Below are 23,894 nucleotides of genomic sequence, written 5' to 3'. Positions count from 1 at the left end.
AGTTGACTGCAATAATAGTCGGATGTCGGTATAAAGGCTGACGTGAAAACCCTTGATTTTCCGCCTGAACCTTTCGTTTTCTTCTGCACTTCTCATTCGTATTAGTCTTGTCGAGATACTGGTATCTGATATGTGAAATGGCACTAACAACCTTTCTCTTCTTTTTTTCCTTTTTTATTTTTTTTTTTACGCGTGACCCCTCCTCGCTGCACAGTAACTATTGATCACATTAGGACGCGTGTAACAACTTCAGAAAGTCGCATCTGCTAAATAACGTCGTTCAGTTATTTAAGTGCTGCTTGTGTGGTGATAAGATGAAACAAATGTTACTCTGTGTCTTACGGCTATGATTGTTTTAGAAGATTAACGTAAACGATAGCCAATAAATAAAGTGCTTGAAGTAACCTTTAATAGTTTGCCATTTATTGTCTTAAATGGACGCAGTGTAGGAAACGCAAATTTGCAATCGCTGCATGAAAGACAACAGGTTGAGTTAAAGGACTGCATGAGAGAAACATATCTCGGAATTAACACAACAATATTTGTGCGCAATGTTTTAAAACCTATACCACAAATCAACTAACGGTAGTGCTCCGAGCAAGTGACTGCGCAACGAATATTTCTTATATATTGGCTAACCTGTACCCGGGCAATGCTGTGTTTTTCGAGGTCCGCGCTGATGGCTGAATTATTTATATGAAATCAAGAATTTTATTTCGCGTAATTCATTATGCCGAGAATTAAAGCGTCACCGAAAAAATGTGTTAAGTCACCGAATCCTCAACAGCCTTCGAATACATGGGTATTGCTCCTTAAAGGTAAGTCGGACGCTGCTTATATAAATGGGAAGCTTCACGGCGTCTAGTAAACTAATTTGAAAGATTATGTCATTCTCGATTAAAATCTATAATTTTGCCAATGATGATTGTAAATATGCATTTTTGGAAGGTGCAAGAACGCTTGTGAATAGCGTTGCTTTGTTTGGCTGATGTTTAAGTATCTGTTGTTATTTTGGCGTCGGGTTGAGTCGCACGAATAATAACAACATTCAGTGAAACAGCTTCTGCATTGCGAAGCATTTCGTTATGTTTGCTAATGAATCTGATTTTTAGGCGAAAATTTGGATGGGGCAGATGGGACGCCAGATATCGTACAATTAAGACATCCACTGTCTGGTGCACCGGCAATGTTTATGTTTTCACCAGGAGATGGAATGGTGCAGGAGGTTTTAACATTCTCTGAAAATAAGAGGTGAGAAGTAGCCTGGAAATAATTATTTTTGCAGCTGAAGTGGAACTTTTCCTCATCCGTTTCCTTTATTTGTTAATTTCAGGTCGTGGTTTATTGAAGATTCAGTGAAATCTGATGGCAAAATGCATTTATCTACGCCAATAGACCCAATATTTCTAGTTATACCATACTTGAGAAAGGTAAGTTGGATATAAGTCAATCAAAACTGGCCACATAAAAAATTCGTTGTAATGGTGATTCACAATTTGACCTTACTCGGTTTAAGAAATGTTAAAATTTGATTTATTAGGGGCATGGAAGTTATGGAGGGATTAGACGCTCTTCTATTACTGTTATTTTGTAGGTGCTGTGTTTTTATCTCTAGAAGTAATCTTAAAACTTGGTAGGTTTGTGTTGTAAAAAGTGATTAGGTAGGAAGGAAGAGAGGATTTTTGCTTTGTTACACTGTAATTGGTGTAGTAAAGCTCAGACAAATTACTCTGTACCTTAATTGTATCAGAGATTAATTAAAAAAGTATTTATTAGCGAGACCACAAGAAGTAAACATTCAAAAATATTTGTGTTGTGCAAATGGGAACGAGAGTTGAATTATACGTAGGAAGAATGATTTGAGGATTAAAAAATTAATCATTTAGTACATAAAATATAAGGATTACGTATTTAATTTTACTCATAATGTGTACTACATTCTTGATGCACAGATTTTTAGTCCCATTTTAATAAGTTGACATGATCCCTATGAATTTAGTTTACAAGTCATAGTCATATTGCGAAGGTTGGTTACAGCTAAATTTATAATTCTTGAAATTTAATTTAATTACTAGCAGATGACACCAAGGATGAAATCAGTTATGTCATATGTATTTATACATACCCATATATGGTTTGATGACATTTGAAATAATAGTGATTGCAGGGATTTTTTTGTGTGAATAATTACCAAGTGGCTCCCTTGCATTTTTCACAGATAATGTGTAAACTACTTGCTGGTGGTGATATGCCTATTACATAGTACAGATTTTCTGAGGTCTCCTTGCAGTTTTAGTTATTTATAATCACAGTTATGCAAAATATATAGCAAACATAGATCCCTGCTCATGCTGTATGCTGCAGATCAGTCATCACAACCATCCATTTTTTTGTTGTTGTAATTCATTTTGTTGACTTCCCCACCTCTAGCAGTTTCCTATCAATCAGCATGTCCCTGCGACTAAGATTTGGAGTTTTGGCACTGCCGCACTCAAATCCTTGTTTACGTCCAAGGTATCATGGATAATTACTGTTCCTGTTTTGCATGTGTATGTACAAGGTTTGCAGATCATACCTCATTCACTTGTGCTGGGCGATAAAGTTTTGTTTTGTGTGTTAAGAGAAATCTATTGGAAACACTGTCCCCAAAATACTTGCTAGATTTTTTCGATTTCAGTTGTTAAGTGAGTAAATGCTCCATTTATAGGACAACAGCAATTTCCCTCAGTCTTTGTGGACCAAATTCATACTGGCTTTCTATTTGTGTAATCGGTCTCAGTCAGTGTCTAGACTGTTTCCAAGATTGCATTACTTTGTTCCTTTTTCTGGCAGGTAGCAAGTTGCCTTTAGCTAAAAAAGAAGAAGATTGTAGTTCTTTACTTATGAGACTTATTACATGCATACATACATACATACATACATACATACATACATACATTAATCCTTGTTCCATAAATCATGAATACGACATTTTGTAATGATGTGGTACGTGTCAGTTTAACATAAGTTTCCCTTACACCAAATAATGAAGGAAATTTTTTTTGTATTAATATCAGCACATTTCTGGCACTTCACAAGATTTTGTACTTCTAGCAATATTTTTTGTGTAAGAAAGGTGTCAGTTACTATGGTATAAATTGCAGGGTTTGGTGTATGTCCTTGATTCTAAGGGTAGGTTAACTATCCTTAAATATTAGGGTGGGTTAACTACTTCTCATCAGACAAGAAAGTGAATGAGTTTTACCTGCTGCACATTTATATATACTGATCAGGATTTGGGTAGAAGGCCACATTACACATTTTATTTTCTAGTCTCCCAGCATATTATACGTATGTTGACAATGTAAGTGAAAGATTCATATTATGGCTCATGCTGTTTTATCTTCACCTTGCATGTCCCACATACTGTGAGGCATGATGATGTTGATTCATGTGTTTTCACTACGAGTTAACTATATCTGTTGGTCTTGAGATATGTATGCTGCCACTGACTACGTCTATACTCTTAAGTAAAATTGTAAAAAACTTCTCTAACTACTGAGATCTGATAGCTAGTGTATTTCATCTATTTTCTGAAAACTGTGCTAATTTTCATTTGTAGTCAGTAAATGGCAAATCTGACAACATATTTAATACTTCTATTCTTTTTGTTGCATTAAGAGTTGCAGATGACCTGTTAATCAAACAGCAAAAATTTTTGTTGCTTGAGAAGGTGATCTGTTGTTCAGACAGCAAGATTGTCATTGCTTGTTTGAGAAGAAATGGTATTCCTATCTTTACTTGTAAATGATTTGTCAGGCTTGAATAAGTATGGTCAAATGTTTCTGTATGTTGTAAACTGACAATAATTAACAATGGAAGATACCTTATCACATAACTCAAACAGATTTCCTTCTAATATAAGAACAATTAGCTAAGTCTGGTAATAGATTACTGAGAGCCAGTTTCATTTATCATGTACAGACTTGGTGAATGAATACTACAGAAACACAGTATATCTTTATTTAATGATCAAAAATATCCTCGCACAGCTGTGGCAACCACTGGTCACAGCATGCCAAAAGTGGCACTAGCCTCACAAATCTGCATTTCTTGTTTTTCTAGCACTCTAAGTAGGCAACAGATGGAGCACCAACCAACAACAATACAGAGAAACTACCAGTGGATGTTTCTATCATAACCATACATGAGCTGATCCTATATATCCAAACCTATGAACACAGCAATTGTGATGCAAGCTATTCTTGGGTGGTGTGAGACTTACAAAAATGTCACACAGTATGAGTCCTGCTTGAACGTGGATTTAAAGTGTTGCAAAAAACTTCTTTTGTAAGCTTTCTTTGTTTTTACTCATTGTATTTCTTTGTTTTTACATCTGTAATAGGAATTCCTATACATATGTCATGTTACAGACAAGTCATGCTGTGCCTCTGGACCAGTTATTGAAGGATGAGGACTACCCTGAGACAGAAAGACTTCTTAGGTCGACTGGCCTGAAACACTTATCTCAAGTTGCAGACAAAAAAGGTAAACGTTATCATGCGATAGGTAGTATAGTACATTGTAAATGAAATCTACGAGGGCTATCCACAAAGTACATTACGTTTTGGAATTAAAAATAAATAAAGTATTGAAAATTTTTTTATTATATACAGATCAAAGCAACACTTAAATACTACTTTTCTACATAGTTGCCATATACATTAAGGCACTTATCGTAGCGATGGACGAGCTTGGAAATTTCTTCGTCGTAAAATTCGGCTGCCTGCGCCTGAACCACGTGGTTACCTCTTCTTGAAGCTGTGCGTCATCATCAAAACGCTGCATAACCAATCACTTCTTCATTGCTGGGAATAAGTGGAAGTCGCTCGGTGCCAGGTCGGGACTGTACGGCGGATGAGGAAACAACTCCCACTTAAAAGATTCGAGAACATCCGGGCGTTGTCGTGAATTAGCAAGATCTTTGAGCGCAACTTTCCCCTGCGCTTGTTTTGTATTGCTCTTCTGAGGTTGTGCAGAGTTTGGCAATACCTTTGAGAGTTTATTGTAGTGCCTCTTTCCAAGAAATCCACAAAAATCACACCTTTTCTGTCCCTAAAGAAGAGGTAACCACATGGTTGAAGGTGCAGGCGGCCAAATTTTACGACGAAGGAATTTCCAAGCTCGTCCATGGCTACGATAAGTGCCTTAATTTAAATGGCAACTATGTAGAAAAGTAGTATTTAAGTGTGGCTTTCATCTGTATATAATAAAAAAAAATTCCAATACTTTATTTATTTTTAATTCCAAAACGTAATGTACTTTGTGGATAGCCCTCGTATTTTAAAGTATGGAGTCAAAGGGTAAATTTCTTGGCCAGGCATTGACATATGCCATTTTTAGGTAAAAAATGCACAAAGAAATGATCTTGTATTTCTTCAGCATTCCATCTGTGAAGCGTGATTGTAGAACTGTCTATGGCTGCTGTAAACCTTTCTTTGGAGTTTGTCTCCATCTGTCAATCAAAATGAAGATTTTGTTGTTTCTCTTAAACAATTGCTGAACAAGTTGGCGCAGTGGTAAAATATTGGAGAATGACAGTTCAAATACTTTTTCATGGTTTCTCAAAAGGCAAATTCCAGGATGTTTTCTTTGAAAAGGGCATGGCTGATTTCATTACTTATGCTCCCCAATTCGAGCTGCTGCTCTGCCTTCAGTTACCTCTTTGTCATTGTGAATTATCAAAAATGCAGTGATGACTAATGATGCACAATGGCTCTGAGCACTATGGGACTTAACATCTGAGGTCATCAGTCCCCTAGAACTACTTAAACCTAACTAACCTAAGGACATCACACACATCCATGCCCAAGGCAGGATTCAAACCTGCGAATGTAGCGGTCGCCCGGTTCCAGACTGAAGTGCCTAGAACCGCTCGGCCACTTCGGCCAGCAGCTAATGATGCAAACATGCTATCAGGGGTACAAACTCGCCCTTACCAGACCAGATCAGGTGATAACTGAACAGAGCTATCCCTTGACCAAAGCAAATGGTTTAAGCCTTCAATAAAATATTGTAGGGTTTCAAGCCACGTCAAGTGGTTAACTGTCCATAAGCTTTCAGCAGATATCTCCTCTTCAAGTGGTTGACTGTCGTGTGGATGCTGCTGCCATGGTCATATAGCCGTACCGTCACTGGTGCTCAGTCGGGGTCAACAAGATATATGGGCCTTGCAATGAACTTGTGACGTCAAACTAGTCAGCTTGTCCACAACAGTTGGTGAACACTCAGTTCCATGCAGAGCTGATGGAATATCAGTATTTACTTGAAAAGGTTCCCACTAAAGGTCTTAATTTTGTTGTGTGATATCGAGAACTAGAGTGCATTTAAATATGCGGTCAAGAAGTATTAAACTCACTTGAAATAGTTACTCACTCCCTGCTGGAGGCAGCTGCTGGCACTTGTAAGATGTACAGTGTCTCATGCTGTGACGTGGCCTGTCTTTCTCGTGCACCTCGGCTCAGTCCTGCACCGTATGTGGTAATGTAAAAAGCTTCCAAAATGTAAGTTGTGTTACCCAGACTGTAAGTTGTTACCCAGATTTGGGCAATAAAACTTCTGTTTTCGAAGCTTTTTTACATTGATATAGAAATCGCTTTCCTTCTGACAAAGTCAGGTAATTAGATATTGTTAATATTTTGGTGGTGTGACCGATGCACCTGCTTCAATTTCCCATTCGCAGGATCGCAGGCTGTACTTGGCTGTAATGTACCAACTTCGTTTAGAGTGTTGTCCAATATTTTGATCTCTGTTGCTTTATTTATTATGCTGTCCCAGAAGTCGTTGGTCTGTTTTATAATAGAAGTCTCATCAAATGCAATTTGATATTCATTTTGCAGTGCATGTTCTACTACAGCTGATTTTTTTGGGATAGCATAGACAGAAACACTTTCCACGTTGTATGTGGTGCTGTTCTGTAGTGCAGACAGTCTGACCGACATAAAACTGCTGACACCCACCTGGTATTTTGTATATTCCAGGTATTCTGAGGCCTACATCATCTTTCTTAGACTTCAGTAGTTGCTGAATCTTTGCTGGGGGCCTGAAGACTGTCAATTTTATGTCTCTTCAGGGGCTGGCTAATCTTCCCTGTTATTGTGCCACAAGATGGTAAAAATGCAATCTTCTTCGCATTTTCTTTCGGGACCTTCTGCTTTCATGGCTTGGATGAAACTGCTTGCAAAATTTGTCTGTTGTTTTAACTATTTTCCATGGAAACTTTACAGAAGTCGGACTGATGACCATAGATGTTAAGTCCCATAGTGCTCAGAGCCATTTTACAGAAGTCGCCCAGTTCCCTCAGCATGTTTTCAGCATCTGAGATGGTTTCAGCTCAATGTACCAAGGTCCTTAGAACAGGCAATTTCTGTGCTGGTTGGTGGTAGCTGGAGGCGAGCAGATACCAATCCGTGTGGATGGGCTTGTAGTAAATGCTGTGACTGAGACACACTTTCGGTTTATGGCAGACAAGGACATCCGGGAATGGCAATTTACGATCCTTCTCTAGTTGCATTGTGTACTTTATGTGGTCATGGAAGTTGTTTATGTGTTCCAGGAACCCTTACAGCTTTTCATGTCCGTGGGACCTTACGACAAAGGTCCTGTCAACATAGTGATGAAAACAACTAGGCTGTGCAGGAGCCGTGTTGAAGGTGATATCCTCAAAGTTCTCCATAAAGAGGTTGGCTACGACTGGAGCTAATGGGCTCTCCATTGTAACGCTGTCCATCTGGTTGAAATATTCTCCACGTTGCACACTGCGCATCATATAAATAGTATGGAGGACTTCATGGATCAAATTAACTGTTGACGACTTGGTGAATGAGATGTTATAGTTAATTCTGATGTAGTTTTCCTATGTGTGTGCCCATCACAGACTCTACAGTCTTGCTGTTCCAGCTCTGTGACATCACCATCGTGGATTTACTTGAACATTCCCTGACATCATGATATTTTTTACATGGTGGTGAATATTGCAACCAGGTGGACAGCATCATGATGGAGAGCGCATTAGCTCCAGTTGTAGCCAACCTCTTTATGGAGCTTTTAGAGGACATCGAATTGGAAATGACTCCTGAGAAGCCTAGTTGTTTTTATCACTATATAGAAATATCTTCAACATATGGCCTCATTGACATGAAAATCTGGAATAGTTCCTAGAACACATCATCGACAACCACAACCCCATAAAGTTCATGATGGAACACTTGGAGAAATGACTTTACATTTCATATATGTTATTTAACCAGAAAAGATGCCATAGCTGACTTGCAAAAATTAGAAAAAGATACTTCGTGCCATAACACTGGCTTAAGAAAATAGAAAACATTGAAAAATGAAACCATTTAACAGCAGTAAGTGTGTTGTAGGATAAGTGAATCAATACGAGCTTGCAGTCAGGTCAGTACTGCTACCGAATGGGCAGAGCAGTGCTTGTTGATTATGCTTATGCAGGCACTATTAATCTTTTCCACCCACACGTAATAAATCACACGATTCACCCAACTGTTGCTGTCTTGTTTGTTCATGTAAGAGAGTATTTCTGCTGGCTGTATGCTTTCCAAGAGGCTTTGTTTGGGCACACCATTGTAACTACGAGCTGGGGTGTTATTTTTACTTAAATATTAATTGAACAAATGAATAACTCTCTTCATAAGGTTGCCAACCAATACTTAAAAAAGTAATCATATTATTTCTACACTGTAATGAATTAATCCTTAATTTTTGTTGAGAATTATGAGTTAAAGCTGCCCCATCACTTTCTGTGGCAGTTTCATGAAGCTCCTGACATGATGGAAAACCAGTAGACTGTCTCCACAGTAGAATCAATAAAATTCCATCTACCACAAAGTAATGACTTTACTCAGCTTAAAGCAATAAATACTTTGTGCATCCACACACAATTGTAGTGGTTTGTGAGCAGCGGCACACGCTGGAGGCAATGTGGGGTTGTGAATTGGGAGGGACGACAGGATGGAGGAAGAGGAATTGTTGAGTAGAGGATGTGGGGACAGTGGGTTACTCAGGAAGGATCCACACCAACAGTGTTGTGATGAGTCACAGTGACTAACTGACAGAAGGTTTCAGCCAGCTGTCTGACTCCCCCACCCACAAGCTCTGCCATAGTGATCCCATACCGGAAGTCTAACGTAACCTCAGTCCCTACTGAAATCCATAGGCCCTTCCCAGAAACCCTCACGAACGTTGATCTTCCTCCTCACTTCAACAGCACCCCACACACCCATAGTGTGCATGCTCCCCATAATCCACAAAACCAACTGAAAGAATTTCTGCTTTTGTCGACTGCAACAGCTCCAGCAAATTGCATGAAACCCTGTCTCCCACATCAAAGATAATAACCGCCTCCTTCACTGGCTTTCCACCCTCCCCACTCACTTACTTCCTCTATCCCTACTCATCACTGTTGATGCCACCCCCCTGTACACCAACATACCTCATGCCCAGTGCCATGCCACTATCGAACACTAAGACTCCCAGTGTCCTTCAAACTCCAAACCCACCACCTCGTTCCTAATACCAATTATGTCCTGACCCACAGTTACTTTCCCTTCGATGGGAAGGTTTACGGACAGAGCTGTGGCATAGCCATGGGCATCTGCATGGCACCCTGCTATGCTAACCTGTTTATGGATCATCCAGAGGAAACCTTCCTAGCCTCTTGAAACTCACAACCCCATGTCTGTTTTATGTTCATTGATGATACCTTCATGACCTGGACTCAGTGCCAAGACACCTTACCCACACTCCTTCACAACCTTGACACTTTTTCTCCCATATACTTCAGCTAGTCCACCTGTACCCAATGTGCCATGTACCTGGACATTGACCTCCATCTCTCTGATGGCTCCATCCACACCTCTTTTGATGGCTCCATCCACACCACTTTTGATGGCTCCATCCACACTTCTTTCGATGGCTCCATCCACACCTCTTTCCACATTGAACCCACTAACCACCAACAGTTCTTGCACTTCAACAGTACCAATCTCCTCCACACCAAAAGATTCCTCTCATACAGCCTAGCCACCAATGGATGAAATATCTGCAATGACAAGAACTTCCTTGCCCGGTATGCTGAAGGACTCACAAAGCCCTTTGCAGACAGGCAATACCCTCCAAATCTAGACCACAAACAGATATGCTATGCTATCCCCTATCATCCCACCACCCTTCAAGAATCAGCTACAAAGGAGAACCCCCTCCCCTCTTCATCCAGTATCATCCCAGATTGGAACAACTTCGCAATATCCTTCACAAGGGCTTTGTCTCTCATCGTGCCCTTCAAATGAGATATATCCTACCCAGGATCTTCCTGCCTCTACTAAAGTGGTGTTCAGTTGTCCACCCTACCTACATAACATCCTAGTCCATTCCTATGCCACTCCCACTTCCTGTGGGAAACCAAGATGCAAGACCTGCCCAATCCACCCACCAAGCTCCTCATACTCCAGCCCCATCACAGGCTTCTCCTATGCCATCAGAGGCCAGGCCACCTGTGAAAGCAGCCATGTCATATGACAGATCTGCCGCAAACACTGGATAGCCTTCTGTATTGGTATGACTACCAGCCCACTGCCCACCAGGATGAATGGCCACTGGCAGTTTGTTGTCAAGAACAGAGTGGACCATCATGTGGAGCTTTGCCTTCACCACCAGTTTCTTTGAACTGTGCAGATGGGCATCATCCTTACAACACAGCCTCTGCTCCTGTAATCGTCTTGGCCTCAATTGCAGGTAACCCACTGTCCCTGCACCCTCTACCCAACAGGTTCCCCTTCTTCCACCCTGTCACCCCCTCCCAGTTCACGTCCTCATAGTGCCTGAAGTAGGTGCTACTTCTCACTGACTGCTATAATCATGCCACATGCCAGCCCATGTACTTGCTACCCCTCCCTCTCACATCCTTAGCTGGCAAAAAAGACCTCCCTTCGAGCTGCTACCCACCCCCTCCCAGTCCCTCTCCTTGCCTCCTGCCTCCCTCTCCCTCCACCCACCCCACCAGACACTACCCCCACCACAACCAGTCCATCAAATGATAAATCCAGAAGCTACCTAATTTCCTTTCTTTTGTGTGTGTCTTTTGACAACTCAACACTTTTGCTTTTCAGTGAGTGGTCTGCTTCAACCCTAAAGTATTTACATTCTGTAAGGACTTACCTACACCATCTGTGTCTTTTACTATTATGAATTCCCTCTTGATGATTCTCTTAACATCTTCATGAGACTCTCTTCTTGTCTTTGACACCTTTCATGAAGTCATCTAATATTCAAGCTGAGGCTCCACATTATTTCGCCACTTTTGATTTGTTACAGATATTTGCAATATCTTTTCACCTATATGGACTGTAAGCAGGGACTTGTGAATCAAGACTAACACGTTTTCTGGTGCGGCGACTTTCCATAGGACAGGCCAACACGTTTTTGAAATGTTATTAATCACACAGATACAGGCAGCATTGAATAAACAGATTTTTCTGCTATTATTATGACTGTTAGAATGGTGTGCCACAAAGATTGGAAAAGAGCACAGATAGTCCCAGTCTTCAAGAAGGGTCGTCGAGCAGATGCGCAAAACTATAGACCTATATCTCTGACGTCGATATCTTGTAGAATTTTAGAACATGTTTTTTGCTCGCGTATCATGTCATTTCTGGAAACCCAGAATCTACTATGTAGGAATCAACATGGATTCCAGAAACAGCGATCGTGTGAGACCCAACTCGCTTTATTTGTTCATGAGACCCAGAAAATATTAGATACAGGCTCCCAGGTAGATGCTATTTTTCTTGACTTCCGGAAGGCGTTGGATACAGTTCCGCACTGTCGCCTGATAAACAAAGTAAGAGCCTACGGAATATCAGACCGGCTGTGTGGCTGGATGGAAGAGTTTTTAGCAAACAGAACACAGCATGTTGTTATCAATGGAGAGACGCCTACAGACGTTAAAGTAACCTCTGGCGTGCCACAGGGGAGTGTTAAGGGACCATTGCTTTTCACAATATATATAAATGACCTAGTAGATAGTGTCGGAAGTTCCATGCGGCTTTTCGCGGATGATGCTGTAGTATACAGAGAAGTTGCAGCATTAGAAAATTGTAGCGAAATGCAGGAAGATCTACAGCGGATAGGCACTTGGTGCAGGGAGTGGCAACTGACCCTTAACATAGACAAATGTAATGTATTGCGAATACATAGAAAGAAGGATCCTTTATTGTATTATTATATGATAGCGGAACAAACATTGGTAGCAGTTACTTCTGTAAAATATCTGGGAGTATGCGTGCGGAACGATTTGAAGTGGAATGATCATATAAAATTAATTGTTGGTAAGGCGGGTACCAGGTTGAGATTCATTGGAAGAGTGCTTAGAAAATGTAGTCCATCAACAAAGGAGGTGGCTTACAAAACACTCGTTCAATCTATACTTGAGTATTGCTCATCAGTGTGGGATCCGTACCAGATCGGTTTGACGGAGGAGATAGAGAAGATCCAAAGAAGAGCGGCGCGTTTCGTCACAGGGTTATTTGGTAACCGTGATAGCGTTACGGAGATGTTTAATAAACTCAAGTGGCAGACTCTGCAAGAGAGGCGCTCTGCATTGCGGTGTAGCTTGCTCGCCAGGTTTCGAGAGGGTGCGTTTTTGGATGAGGTATCGAATATATTGCTTCCCCCTACTTATACCTCCCGAGGAGATCACGAATGTAAAATTAGAGAGATTAGAGCGCGCACGGAGGCTTTCAGACAGTCGTTCTTTCCGCGAACCATACGCGACTGGAACAGGAAAGGGAGGTAATGACAGTGGCACGTAAAGTGCCCTCCGCCACACACCGTTGGGTGGCTTGCGGAGTATCGATGTAGATGTAGAGGTTTACTTGTCTTCATTCTATATAAAAAATTGGGAATTAGGGTTTATGTAATGCTACTTACGGGTCACTTGATTGGATGATATTGGCTTTAACTCGGAAAAATGCATTAAAACTGCTCATCCAAAGAGGATTATTGCTTATTTCCCTGGCCCTTATATGGTTTACATGAATCATTCAGTGCCAGTGTCAACATGTCTTTGTACTGATAAATCATTACCAACACCTACACGACTTTTTCTGTCAACAAGTTTTATCAAAGTGAGAAGATTCTTACACTAAATATTTGTTGTTGTTATTTTCATCTTGGAATTCATAGTACAACATTTTGATGGAATGAATTTCTTTTTTAAAAAAGATTTTGGTGTGCAGTGATTTATTTTATACACAGCTGTTGCCATGAGTTTAATTTTTTATTAGCTGCAAATATATGATGAGAATTGAATATTCCTCACACTTAAGCAGATCTGCTGCTATTATCTGTTTTTGTTTGTCATCACACCTCTTGCAACAAAATATTGCTTGGAAATAAAGTTCACTAATGGTTACAGGAATGACAGTTTTGTCTGTGAAAATTGGACAGAACATACAACACACTTTACTAACTTTACAGTAGTAACTTTCTTTCTTTTATGTTGAAATGAAAAATATTTTTGGTTAGGGATTGATAGAACAGTACAGTTTTCAGTGAGACATAGTTGCAGCTCCTTAGAATAAAACTTTTTTTGAGTATACAGGCTTCCTGCATGTTTGATTTATAAGTAATTACACAAACAGTACGTTTAGAAGACGTTTGTTCTTGGGGTGGTATATAAATGTGGTTGTCTGCATGCTGTTAGTAATCTTTTAAATCTGAGCTGTAAGAGTGGGAAAATGGTGTACATTGAAGTTCTGTTAGATAATATGCTTAAATAATGAGCTCCACCCACTATTGTTGTCCATAAGATACTTGTGCTTTTTAGAATGGATTGAAAAATAGCTGCTGCATATATGTAGTTTCTTATGATTTCATCTTCAATTGACTTGAGTCAGTTATTTTATTTTCAGTTGCTTGAACTCTGTGTACTTGCTGCTGTTTCCTAACAATGTGAAAATCAATCTGGCCAAATTATGGGTTAACTCTTTCTAAGTTTTGTCATTCCAGTTTCATTCACAATATGTGTAAGTTACTTACTGCATAACGTGTGTAACATATTTGATTGTTCACGCAATATCGCCATAGATAAGTGTTCCTAGGTACCGGAGATCCCTTTTAAGGCAACCAGGGATATATTTGAAATACAGCAACAAATGCAGTGGAGTTCAACAACCACAGCATAACACAGCAGCTGCTTAGTCTTACATAACTTCACTTCTAGACATAACCAAACACATTTATTTACTAGACTAATTACTGCTCACTCATTATTGATCGTAATTTTGTGATCATAGTTTCACAGCAGTGAATTTATGACCTATTTTTATTTTGAAAAGTTTTCCGTGATTCGAAATCCCTTACAGGGCCTAGATTTTGATTTTTTTCAACCCTGCATATTACAATACTGGCAGGTTTTGTGTGAAAGTTGAAATATTTTGGAATGTTAGTCTGAAGCAGCACTGTTCATGTTTCCCATGTTTTCTTTAATTATTACTAATGGTAGAGGTGTAATTTATGTACGGTGTTAATCTTATTGTTAAGCTGCTACTGTAGTTATTACTTAATGGTTTTGTTGATTGAATGACACAAACATCCTGTAAGGCATGGATCTAACAATTACTGTTTGAAAACAGACATAAAATTGAGTCTTTTAAAGAACATTGCTGTTACAGCATATTTTTGTTATGTTTGTACAAGCTATTATTCATACAAGTGTTTGTTACTTGGTTGATGGTAGTAATAAATTTGAAGATACTGAGTACAATATATAACAACAAATTTTCCAAGTTTTCGTGTTGATTGTGAGTAATTTTTATTTCATGTGTGTGTTTCTCTTTTCCTGAAGGGAGTTAAAAATGTATGAAAATTTCCTTCCCATTAGGGGATGAGGAGCTAAATGCCTACAAGTACAATGAAGAGAAAGCTCTCAATTGGCTGCAACGTAAGACAGAACGTGTGGCAGAAGTTCTGAAGCAGAAAGGTGTTCAAGTGAATAATGTTGCAACAGCTGCCACCTTTGTTAAAAGTGGAAAAACCGAGTCGGATGACCCTGGTAAGAACTTCAAAGATTTTATGGTGTAAGTAGAATAATTTATTATATGAAATCGGTACCAATAATAAAACTGTCTGTCTGAACACGGTAATCTCCAAAAATATTGGATGAATTTTTGTAGGGTCTTTATAGGAAACTTGAGTGTAGCTTTGGCAACATATAGGGTTTATTTCATCAAAACCAGATCACAGAGAGAGTGGAAAAAAATTGTAATTTAAAGTTTTATCTAAAGTCATCTGCTCGGCTTAGTAGTTCGGATGTTTAATCATCATGGTGTTGTACTCCAAAGAACCAATAGGTGGCGCTATGGGTTTTGCAGTACTGCAAAGAACCAATAGGTGACAATGTTAGTTTTTTAGACTCGTGATAGATGTATTTTTGGAGGTGTACATGAGTGACAGAACTAAGTGCCACAATCTTATTTTTACAAATACAAACTAACATGGAATTTACTTGGCTAGGATATATGGATTTACTGATTTTGCTTTGTGTGTTAAAAACTTAATGACATCGCTTTGCTTTTTTCAATAGGTTGAATTACATTCTTTGCTAGGAAAAAGAGTTATTAAGATTGCTTTATGATTTGCGTGCCTACTCATTGCATTTTGATTTCATTTTGTTTATGAATAAAAAATGCCTAGAAAATGGTCAGATCTTTCTGAGTACACCAGAATAGCTGAAAGACTTAGGACTATGCGGTCTCAAGACTCGACTGAAGATCGTGAGAGATCATTAGCTTTTAAGAGGTTCTTTGGAAACGCCTTTTGAAAGTGAGGAGTGGCATAAATCTGATCAAGAGTGTCGTGCTTTGTCTCACTCCTCAGAACCCATCACCCTTAGGGACTTAAAGGTATTTGCCTCCAACATGATGTGATAAAAGTAGAAATTTTGACAAAAATGGCATGGATGAGCGAGATATATATACCGTATCCCATTTATTCCTAACAATTTACCATTTTGTTTGAAACGCGTGAAATTCCCAATGAGCTAATGACCACAAAGTTACTACAAATTTGTAAGTTTGTCTTTTTCATAAGTTGTGAATGTTGATTTTCAGTGCACTGTCAGTGTCTGCTCTGAACAGTATACTCTGTTTGCGTGAGTAGATCACGTTTGGGAAAACAAATGAAATCATGAAAACCGTAGTTCGGCATAAACATACGTCGTTTCTGTCATGTTTACTAGACTCGTTTACTTACCGTAAATGTCCTACGTTTGCTAGTTCCCCAGCATCGCCGTTATCTGCTGGCTGATTTCTCCACTTTATTATTGCTTTCTATTTTTCATGATTTCTTATGTCTTTTAACCCACATTATGACCACATGACATCTCTGCCCAAACTCTTTGTCTTTAAATATGTCTGCTTGTGTCTGTATGTGTGGATGGATATGTGCGTGTGTGCAAGTGTATACCTGTCCTTTTTTCCCCCTAAGGTAAGTCTTTCCGCTCCCGGGATTGGAATGACTCCTTACCCTCTCCTTTAAAACCCACTTCCTTTCGTCTTCCCCTCTCCTTCCCTCTTTCCTGATGAGGCAACAGTTTGTTGCGAAAGCTTGAATTTTGTGTGTATGTTTGTGTTTGTTTGTGTGTCTATCGACCTGCCAGCGCTTTTGTTCGGTAAGTCACCTCATCTTTGTTTTTATATATAATTTTTCCCACGTGGAATGTTTCCTTCCATTATATTGATATCATTAACCCACATTATTGTATTTTTGATCTCCCTGAGAACTTCCCAGCGTTTCTGCAAGGTGGTAGCATGGAAATTTAAGGATAATTTATTAGCGCTCTTTGCCTTCGTCTTGTGTTGTAATATGAAAAGAAAGAGTAAGGTTTCAGGTTGACACAAGGAAGTTTTTAGCTTTAGATATACACATCAACAAGATGTTGAACATTGCATCATGACTTTTGAATGTGCATCCACTTGTGCTCACATAAGCGCCACCACTCCCCCCCCCCCTTTCTCTCCATGCGTGTGCACGCGTGACACACACACACACACACACACACACACACACACACACACACACACATTAAAATTGATCGACTTAATGCCAAGGATGAGCAATTTATTACAGTCACATTTGCGCACTCTGCCAAAAGGGATAAGTGACAGAGCTCCTGCACAGCCTCGAAACAAAATGCAGAAATTTTTTTGAGCATTGGAACAGATGAAAGTATATACAGGGAGTACATAAAGTCCAGGAACACTTTCAATTATTTGTTGCACAAGAACTAAATATTGTACAGATGTCATACGCATTGCATTTTGAAGAGAAACTCCGAAACGTTTTTTACAAACATTCGATATGCAAACCATGAGTGACCCGGCAGATGTCAAAATGGTTATCGAATTCTTGCCATACCTGTCCCAGCTTGGCATCGTCGACTGTGGCAGTCGCTTCCCGCATTCTCTCCTGGAGCTCTGCTACATCACATGGTAGAGACAGTACATACATCAGATCTTCAATGTGTCCCCACAGAAGAAAGTCACATGGTGTGAGATCTGCTGATCAAGGAGGCCATTTCGTGAAACAGCTGTCCCCTTCGTAGGATGGCTGATCCATCGATGTGGCAGCTCTGTGTTCAGGTGCTCATGAAGTTCATGATGAAAATGAGATGGACCCTATCCTGCTGAAAGATGAATGGAGAGTCTGATTGCATTTGAGGCATCAGCCATTGCTGCGACATGTCCTAGTAGGAATATCAAGTGACAGTGCTCTCGGCGAAGAAGAATGGTCCGTACAGTTTTCGATGTGACAAGGCACAAAAAACATTTACCTTTGGGGAATCACGCTCAAATACATTGCATTTGTGTGGATGCTTTGTACCCCAGATTCGATAATTATGCTTGTTCACTTTCCCATAAGTGTGAAACATGGCTTCGTCACTAAAAATTAAGTGCTCAACAATGCCATCCCCATACTTATTCAATTGTTGCAACTGTGAACAGAACTCAAAAACGCTTGTCTTTGTCATTGTCATTGAGCTTCTGCATTAACTCCAATTTGAATGGTTTCATAGGCAGCTTCTGTCACAGGTCTTTCCACACTGTCATTGGAACCATTTTGAGGTCAAGGGATGCACGATGCACCGATTTCTTTGGAATCCTTATGAATGTCTCTCGTACGCGCTCCATATTCATTTCACTCACATTGGGACGTCTGCTTCTCTTTGCTGGGTACAAGCAACCCGTTGTAACAAATTTCTTGTGCCAGTGGTAAATGGCCCTCCTTGTTGGTGGCATCTTACCATACTTGGTTCTTAACATCCATGGAACGGCTGTAGCACACTTGTTTTTGTTGAACTCCAAACACAGAAAGCTCACTCCGCACCTGAACTTTCATCGTTTGTGACTAGTGCTGAATATCGGCAAATTACCAAACTACGCTGTGGTGATATACATGGAAAAAAAAGAACTTTCTCTTCAAAATGACATATGTATGATATCTGTACAATGTTTGGTTCTTGTGCAATAAATAATTGAAAGTGTTCCTGGACTTTATGTACTCCCTGTATATGTAGACCTACGTGTATCCTATTCTGATGGCAACCATCACTAGTGCTGGCAACATATCACTAATAGCAGTAGTTTGTTAAGTGCACATATTTGCAGCATAGGTATAATTTTTTGTAGCCAGACCCCTCTATATTACATTTTCCAGTGGAGCAAAAGCCTATGTCTGCTCATCCAGTGCTACTGAGTTCATCAATTGTGATCAAAAAGTTACAGGCTGAAACACAGTTTTGTACTAATATATCACAATAAATAGTGTCAGAAGCATCCTTTTTAAGTGTTTTTTGAGGTTGTGTGTGTGTGTCTCTAAAATCGAAAGCCGTTTAGCATCTACTGCTGGATAAAAGTCTCCTCCACACTTCTTCATGGAATACAGTTTTCAACTACAAGGGGCATTTGAAAAGTCTGTGCAAAGTCTGAGAGATGGCACCATTGGCGCGTATCGAGGTCATGTTTAGTTAGTAGCATCTTTGGAAAGAACAGACACCAAGTTTCGGCCATATTGGTGTATTTCTTGGCATTCGTGTGAAGCATGGAGGTCGAGTGATTATCAAAAAATGGACCAAAAAAAAATTTGTGTGGTGATTACTTTATGAAAGGCAAAACTCCTCAGGAGACTAAAGAGAAGCTTGACAAGCATTACGGTGACTCCGCACCTTCGATTAGAACAGGTTATAAGTGGTTTCAAAATTTTCAGAGTGGCTATATGGGCACAAGTGATGCTGAATGTTCTGGACGTCCTGTGGAGGTTAAGACTCCAGAAGTCATTGATAAAATCCATGACATGGTGATGGATGACAGAATAGTTAAGGTGCGTGAGATTGCTAGTGCTGTGGGTATCTCGAATGAATGGGTACATAATATTTTGCATAAATATTTGGACATGAGTAAGCCATCCACAAGATGGGTTCCATGAGTGCTCACACTTGACCAAAAACGGAATTGTGCGAAGTGTTGCAAGGATGGTTTGCAGCTGTTCAGGAAGAATCCACTGTTCAGGAAGAATCCACAGGACTTTAAGCATCGTTTCGTCACTGTGGATGAAACATGGATACATTACTCCTGAGACCAAACAACAATCTAAACAATGGGTTACCAAGGGAGAATCTGCACAAAAAAAAGCGAAGACCATTCCTTCAGCCGGAAAGGTTATGGCGAGTGTCTTTTTGGGATTCGCAAGGGATAATCCTCATCTACTATCTGGAAAAGGGTAAAACTATTACGGTTGCGTATTATTCATAATTATTGGATCGTTTGAAAACTGAGCTGCAAGAAAAATGCCGGCGATTGGGCCGCAAAAAAGTCCTTTTCCATCACGACAATGCACCAGCACAAACCTCAGCAGTTGTGGTCACAAAATTAATGGAAATAGGATTCCAACTCATTTCACATCACCCCTATTCTCCAGACTTGGCTCCCTCAGACTGCTATTTGTTCCCCAATTTGAAGAAATGGCTGGCGGGACAAAGATTTTATTCAAACGAGGAGGTGATTGCAGCAACTAAGCTATTTTGCTGACTTGGACAATTCCTATTATTTGGAAGGGATCAACTAATTAGAACAGTGTTGGACGAAGTGTATAAGTCTAAAAGGAGACTATGTCGAAAAATAAAAAAGGTTTACCCCAAACACGTAAGTAGTTTTTATTTTTGCGTGGACTTTTCAAACACCCCTCGTAATTGTATCATGCTGTTGCAGCATGTTTTCTTATGGTATACACCCACCTTCTGTTATGTCATAATCTCAATCTTTTCTTGTCTTTTGGAACCCACTAAAGAACTTCGTCCAGCTACCATCCATTTGCCTGGCTAGATGTCCTACCTACTTCCAGTTCATTATCATAACACTTGTAATTACATTTTCCAATGAAATATGAAGAATTATTCTGACCAGATTACATGTTGTGTTTTTGAATGCAACAAATGCAGATAAAAACTAGTTCCATATTGGTTGCATCAGCCATTAAGTTTATTATGCAATAGTTCTCACACTTATTGCTCTTACACTCTTCAGGATTGCATGGATGTTTTTTCAAAAATCTGGTGGTAAGTCACCAGTCTCATAGATTCTACATACAGACTTGAATAGTCACTTGCCCCAGTGATTTCATAAATTCTGATGGAATTTTATCTATCCCTACTGTCATATTTAATCACAAGCCTTCCGAAGCTCTATTAAATTCTGACTCTAATACTGGGTCCTCTACGTTTTCGGTATCACCTCCTATTTCTTTCTCTGTCATGTCTTTGGGCCTGTCTTCTCCTTTGTAGAGGCCTTTAATGTACTCTCTCTTCTGCACTTAACAATGGAATTCCCATTGATTTTTTTAACATTGCTGCCCTTGCTTTTTTCACCAAAGGTTGTTTTGACATTTCTGTATGCTGGACCTGTCTTTTAGTGTCTGTTTCTTTTACAGTTTCTTCTGCTTTTCTGCTACCATTTCATCTTAGCTCTCCTGTACTCCCTGTTTATTTCATTCCTAAGTGATGTATCTTTTTGTGTTACTGAGTTTTTTTGAACAGTTTCGTACTTCCTTCTTCCATCAATGAACTGAAGTATGTATTCTGTTACCCTAGGTTTCTTCAGTTCCCTTCCTTGTACCTGTGTTTCTCTTTCCAGCTTCTTTTTAGGTTTCCATTTCTCTTCAACTGAATTGCCTACTGAGGTATACATTATCGCAATGTCTATAGTCATAACTTAAACTGCATTATTCCTTAGTACTTCCTATCCCACTTCTTAGCACATTGATTCTTCTTTACCACTTCTATTCTTCATTGGATGAGGTGGGACAATGGTCAGCACACTGGATTCGCATTCAGGAGGACCTTGGTTCAAATTTGTGTCCAGCCATCCAGATCTAGGTTTTCTGCGATTTCCACAAATTATTCCAGGCAAATTTCAGGATGTTTGCTTTGAAAGGAAATGACTAATTTCCTTCTCTTCCGTGGAACATTCCTAGCTTGTACCATGTCTTTAATGACCTTGATGTTGACGGAACGTCAAACCCTAACTTTCCTTCTGTAATCCTCAGCCTACTCTTCATCTTTATTAAGTTGCGATCCATACCTGTATCTGCTCTTGGGTATGTCTTACATTCCAGTGTTTAATTTTTAAATCTCTGTCTAACCATGAAGTAATCCATCTGAAACCTCCCATATCTCCAGGCATTTTGCAGTATACAACCTTCTCTTGTGATTTTTGAACAGTGTATTTGCTATTACTAACTGAAATTTATTGTAGAACTCTCTCTCTCTCTCTCTCTCTCTCTCTCTCTCTCTCTCTCATTCCTACCACCAAGTCCATATTTTCCATAACCTATTCTTCTCTTTCTTCCCCTTCTACCACATTCAGATTCTCCAGATTATTAGGTTATCATTTCCTTTCACATTACCTCCTGCACTCTCTCCACTTCTTCAACATCTGCCTGTGATATCAACATACATACCTGAACTGTTGTCGTCAGCAGTAGATTTCTGTCTATTCTAATGAGAACAACCCTATCACTGATCTGTTCAGTAATTTATTCTCTGCACTACTTTTTTTCCGTAACTAACCATTCTCCCGTTACACAATTTTATGCTGCTGTTGATATATATATATATATATATATATATATATATATATATATATATATATATATATATATATATATATATATATATATATATATATATATATATATATATATATATAAAAAAAGAAAGATGATGAAACTTACCAAACAAAAGCGCTGGCAGGTCGATAGACACACAAACAAACACAAACATACACACAAAATTCTAGCTTTCGCAACCAATGGTTGCCTCGTCAGGAAAGAGGGAAGGAGAAGGAAAGACAAAAGTATATGGGTTTTAAGGGAGAGGGTAAGGAGTCATTCCAATCCCGGGAGCGGAAAGAATTAATAGAGGGAAACATTCCACATGGGAAAAATGTATCTAAAAACAAAGATGATGTGACTTACCAAACGATAGACACACAAACAAACACACAAAATTCAAACTTTCGCAACAAACTGTTGCCTCATCGGGAAAGAGGGAAGGAGAGGGAAAGACGAAAGGAAGTGGGTTTTAAGGGAGAGGGTAAGGAATCATTCCAATCCTGGGAGCGGAAAGACTTACCTTAGGGGGAAAAAAGGACGGGTATACACTCGCGCACACACACACACATCCATCCACACATATACAGACACAAGCAGACCTATTTAAAGACAACACAAACGAACACAAACATACACACAAAATTCAAGCTTTTGCAACAAACTGTTGCCTCATCAGGAAAGAGGGAAGGAGAGGGAAAGACGAATGGATGTGGGTTTTAAGGGAGAGGGTAAGGAGTCATTCCAATCCCGGGAGCGGAAAGACTTACCTTAGGGGGAAAAAAGGACGGGTATACACTCGCGCGCACACACACACACACATATCCATCCACACATCCTTTCGTCTTTCCCTCTCCTTCCCTCTTTCCTGATGAGGCAACAGTTTGTTGCGAAAGCTTGAATTTTGTGTGTATGTTTGTGTTCGTTTGTGTGTCTGTCGACCTGCCAGCACTTTCATTTGGTAAGTCACATCATCTTTGTTTTTAGATATATTTTTCCTATGTGGAATGTTTCCCTCTATTATATATGGACATCTCTGCCTAAACTCTTTGCCTTTACAAATGTCTGCTTGTGTCTGTGTATGTGCAGTTGGATATGGGTGTGTGTGCGAGTGTATACCTGTCCTTTTTTCTTTTTTCTTTTTTCCCCCTAAGGTAAGTCTTTCCGCTCCCGGGATTGGAATGACTCCTTACCCTCTCCCTTAAAACCCACATCCTTTCGTCTTTCCCTCTCCTTCCCTCTTTCCTGATGAAGGAACCGTTGGTTGCGAAAGCTTGAATTTTGTGTGTATGTTTGTGTTTGTTTGTGTGTTTATCGACCTGCCAGCGCTTTCGTTTGGTAAGTCACATCAGGAAACATTCCACGTGGGAAAAATATATCTAAAAACAAAGATGATGTGACTTACCAAACAAAAGCGCTGGCAGGTCGATAGACACACAAACGTACACACAAAGTTCAAGCTTTCGCAACCAACGGTTGCTTCATTAGGAAAGAGGGAAGGAGAGGGAAAGACGAAAGGATGTGGGTTTTATATATATATATACTTCACAAATGTCTGGTTGTGTGTGTGTGTGTGTGTGTTTGTGTGTGTGTGTGTGTGTGTGTGTGTGTGTCTACCTGTCCTTTTTCCCCCCTAAGGTAAGTCTTTCCGCTCAAGAGATTGAAATGACTCC

General features: G+C 39.7%; 1 protein-coding gene across 2 annotated transcripts in view; it reads left to right on the top strand.

Moving 5' to 3' along the window:
- Positions 1–233: 233 nt before the first annotated feature.
- Positions 234–23,894, top strand: part of LOC126457126 (ribonuclease H2 subunit B) — a 43,764-nt gene continuing 20,103 nt past the window's right edge. The window contains exons 1-5 of one of the 2 annotated variants that reach the window (XM_050093185.1): positions 234–818; positions 1,113–1,251; positions 1,334–1,430; positions 4,413–4,527; positions 14,942–15,112. In XM_050093185.1, the coding sequence (XP_049949142.1) occupies positions 731–818; positions 1,113–1,251; positions 1,334–1,430; positions 4,413–4,527; positions 14,942–15,112 (610 nt within the window). In that variant the 5' untranslated portion in view covers positions 234–730. The remainder of the gene's footprint in view (positions 819–1,112; positions 1,252–1,333; positions 1,431–4,412; positions 4,528–14,941; positions 15,113–23,894) is intronic. The other variant, XM_050093186.1, reaches the window with a different exon arrangement.

This window comes from Schistocerca serialis, chromosome 2 (assembly GCF_023864345.2).
Source record: "Schistocerca serialis cubense isolate TAMUIC-IGC-003099 chromosome 2, iqSchSeri2.2, whole genome shotgun sequence".
In the NCBI taxonomy this organism is placed as follows: Eukaryota; Metazoa; Arthropoda; class Insecta; order Orthoptera; family Acrididae; genus Schistocerca; species Schistocerca serialis.
Note: the sequence above shows the minus strand (reverse complement) of the source record. Positions and strands in the feature narration are given on the sequence as shown.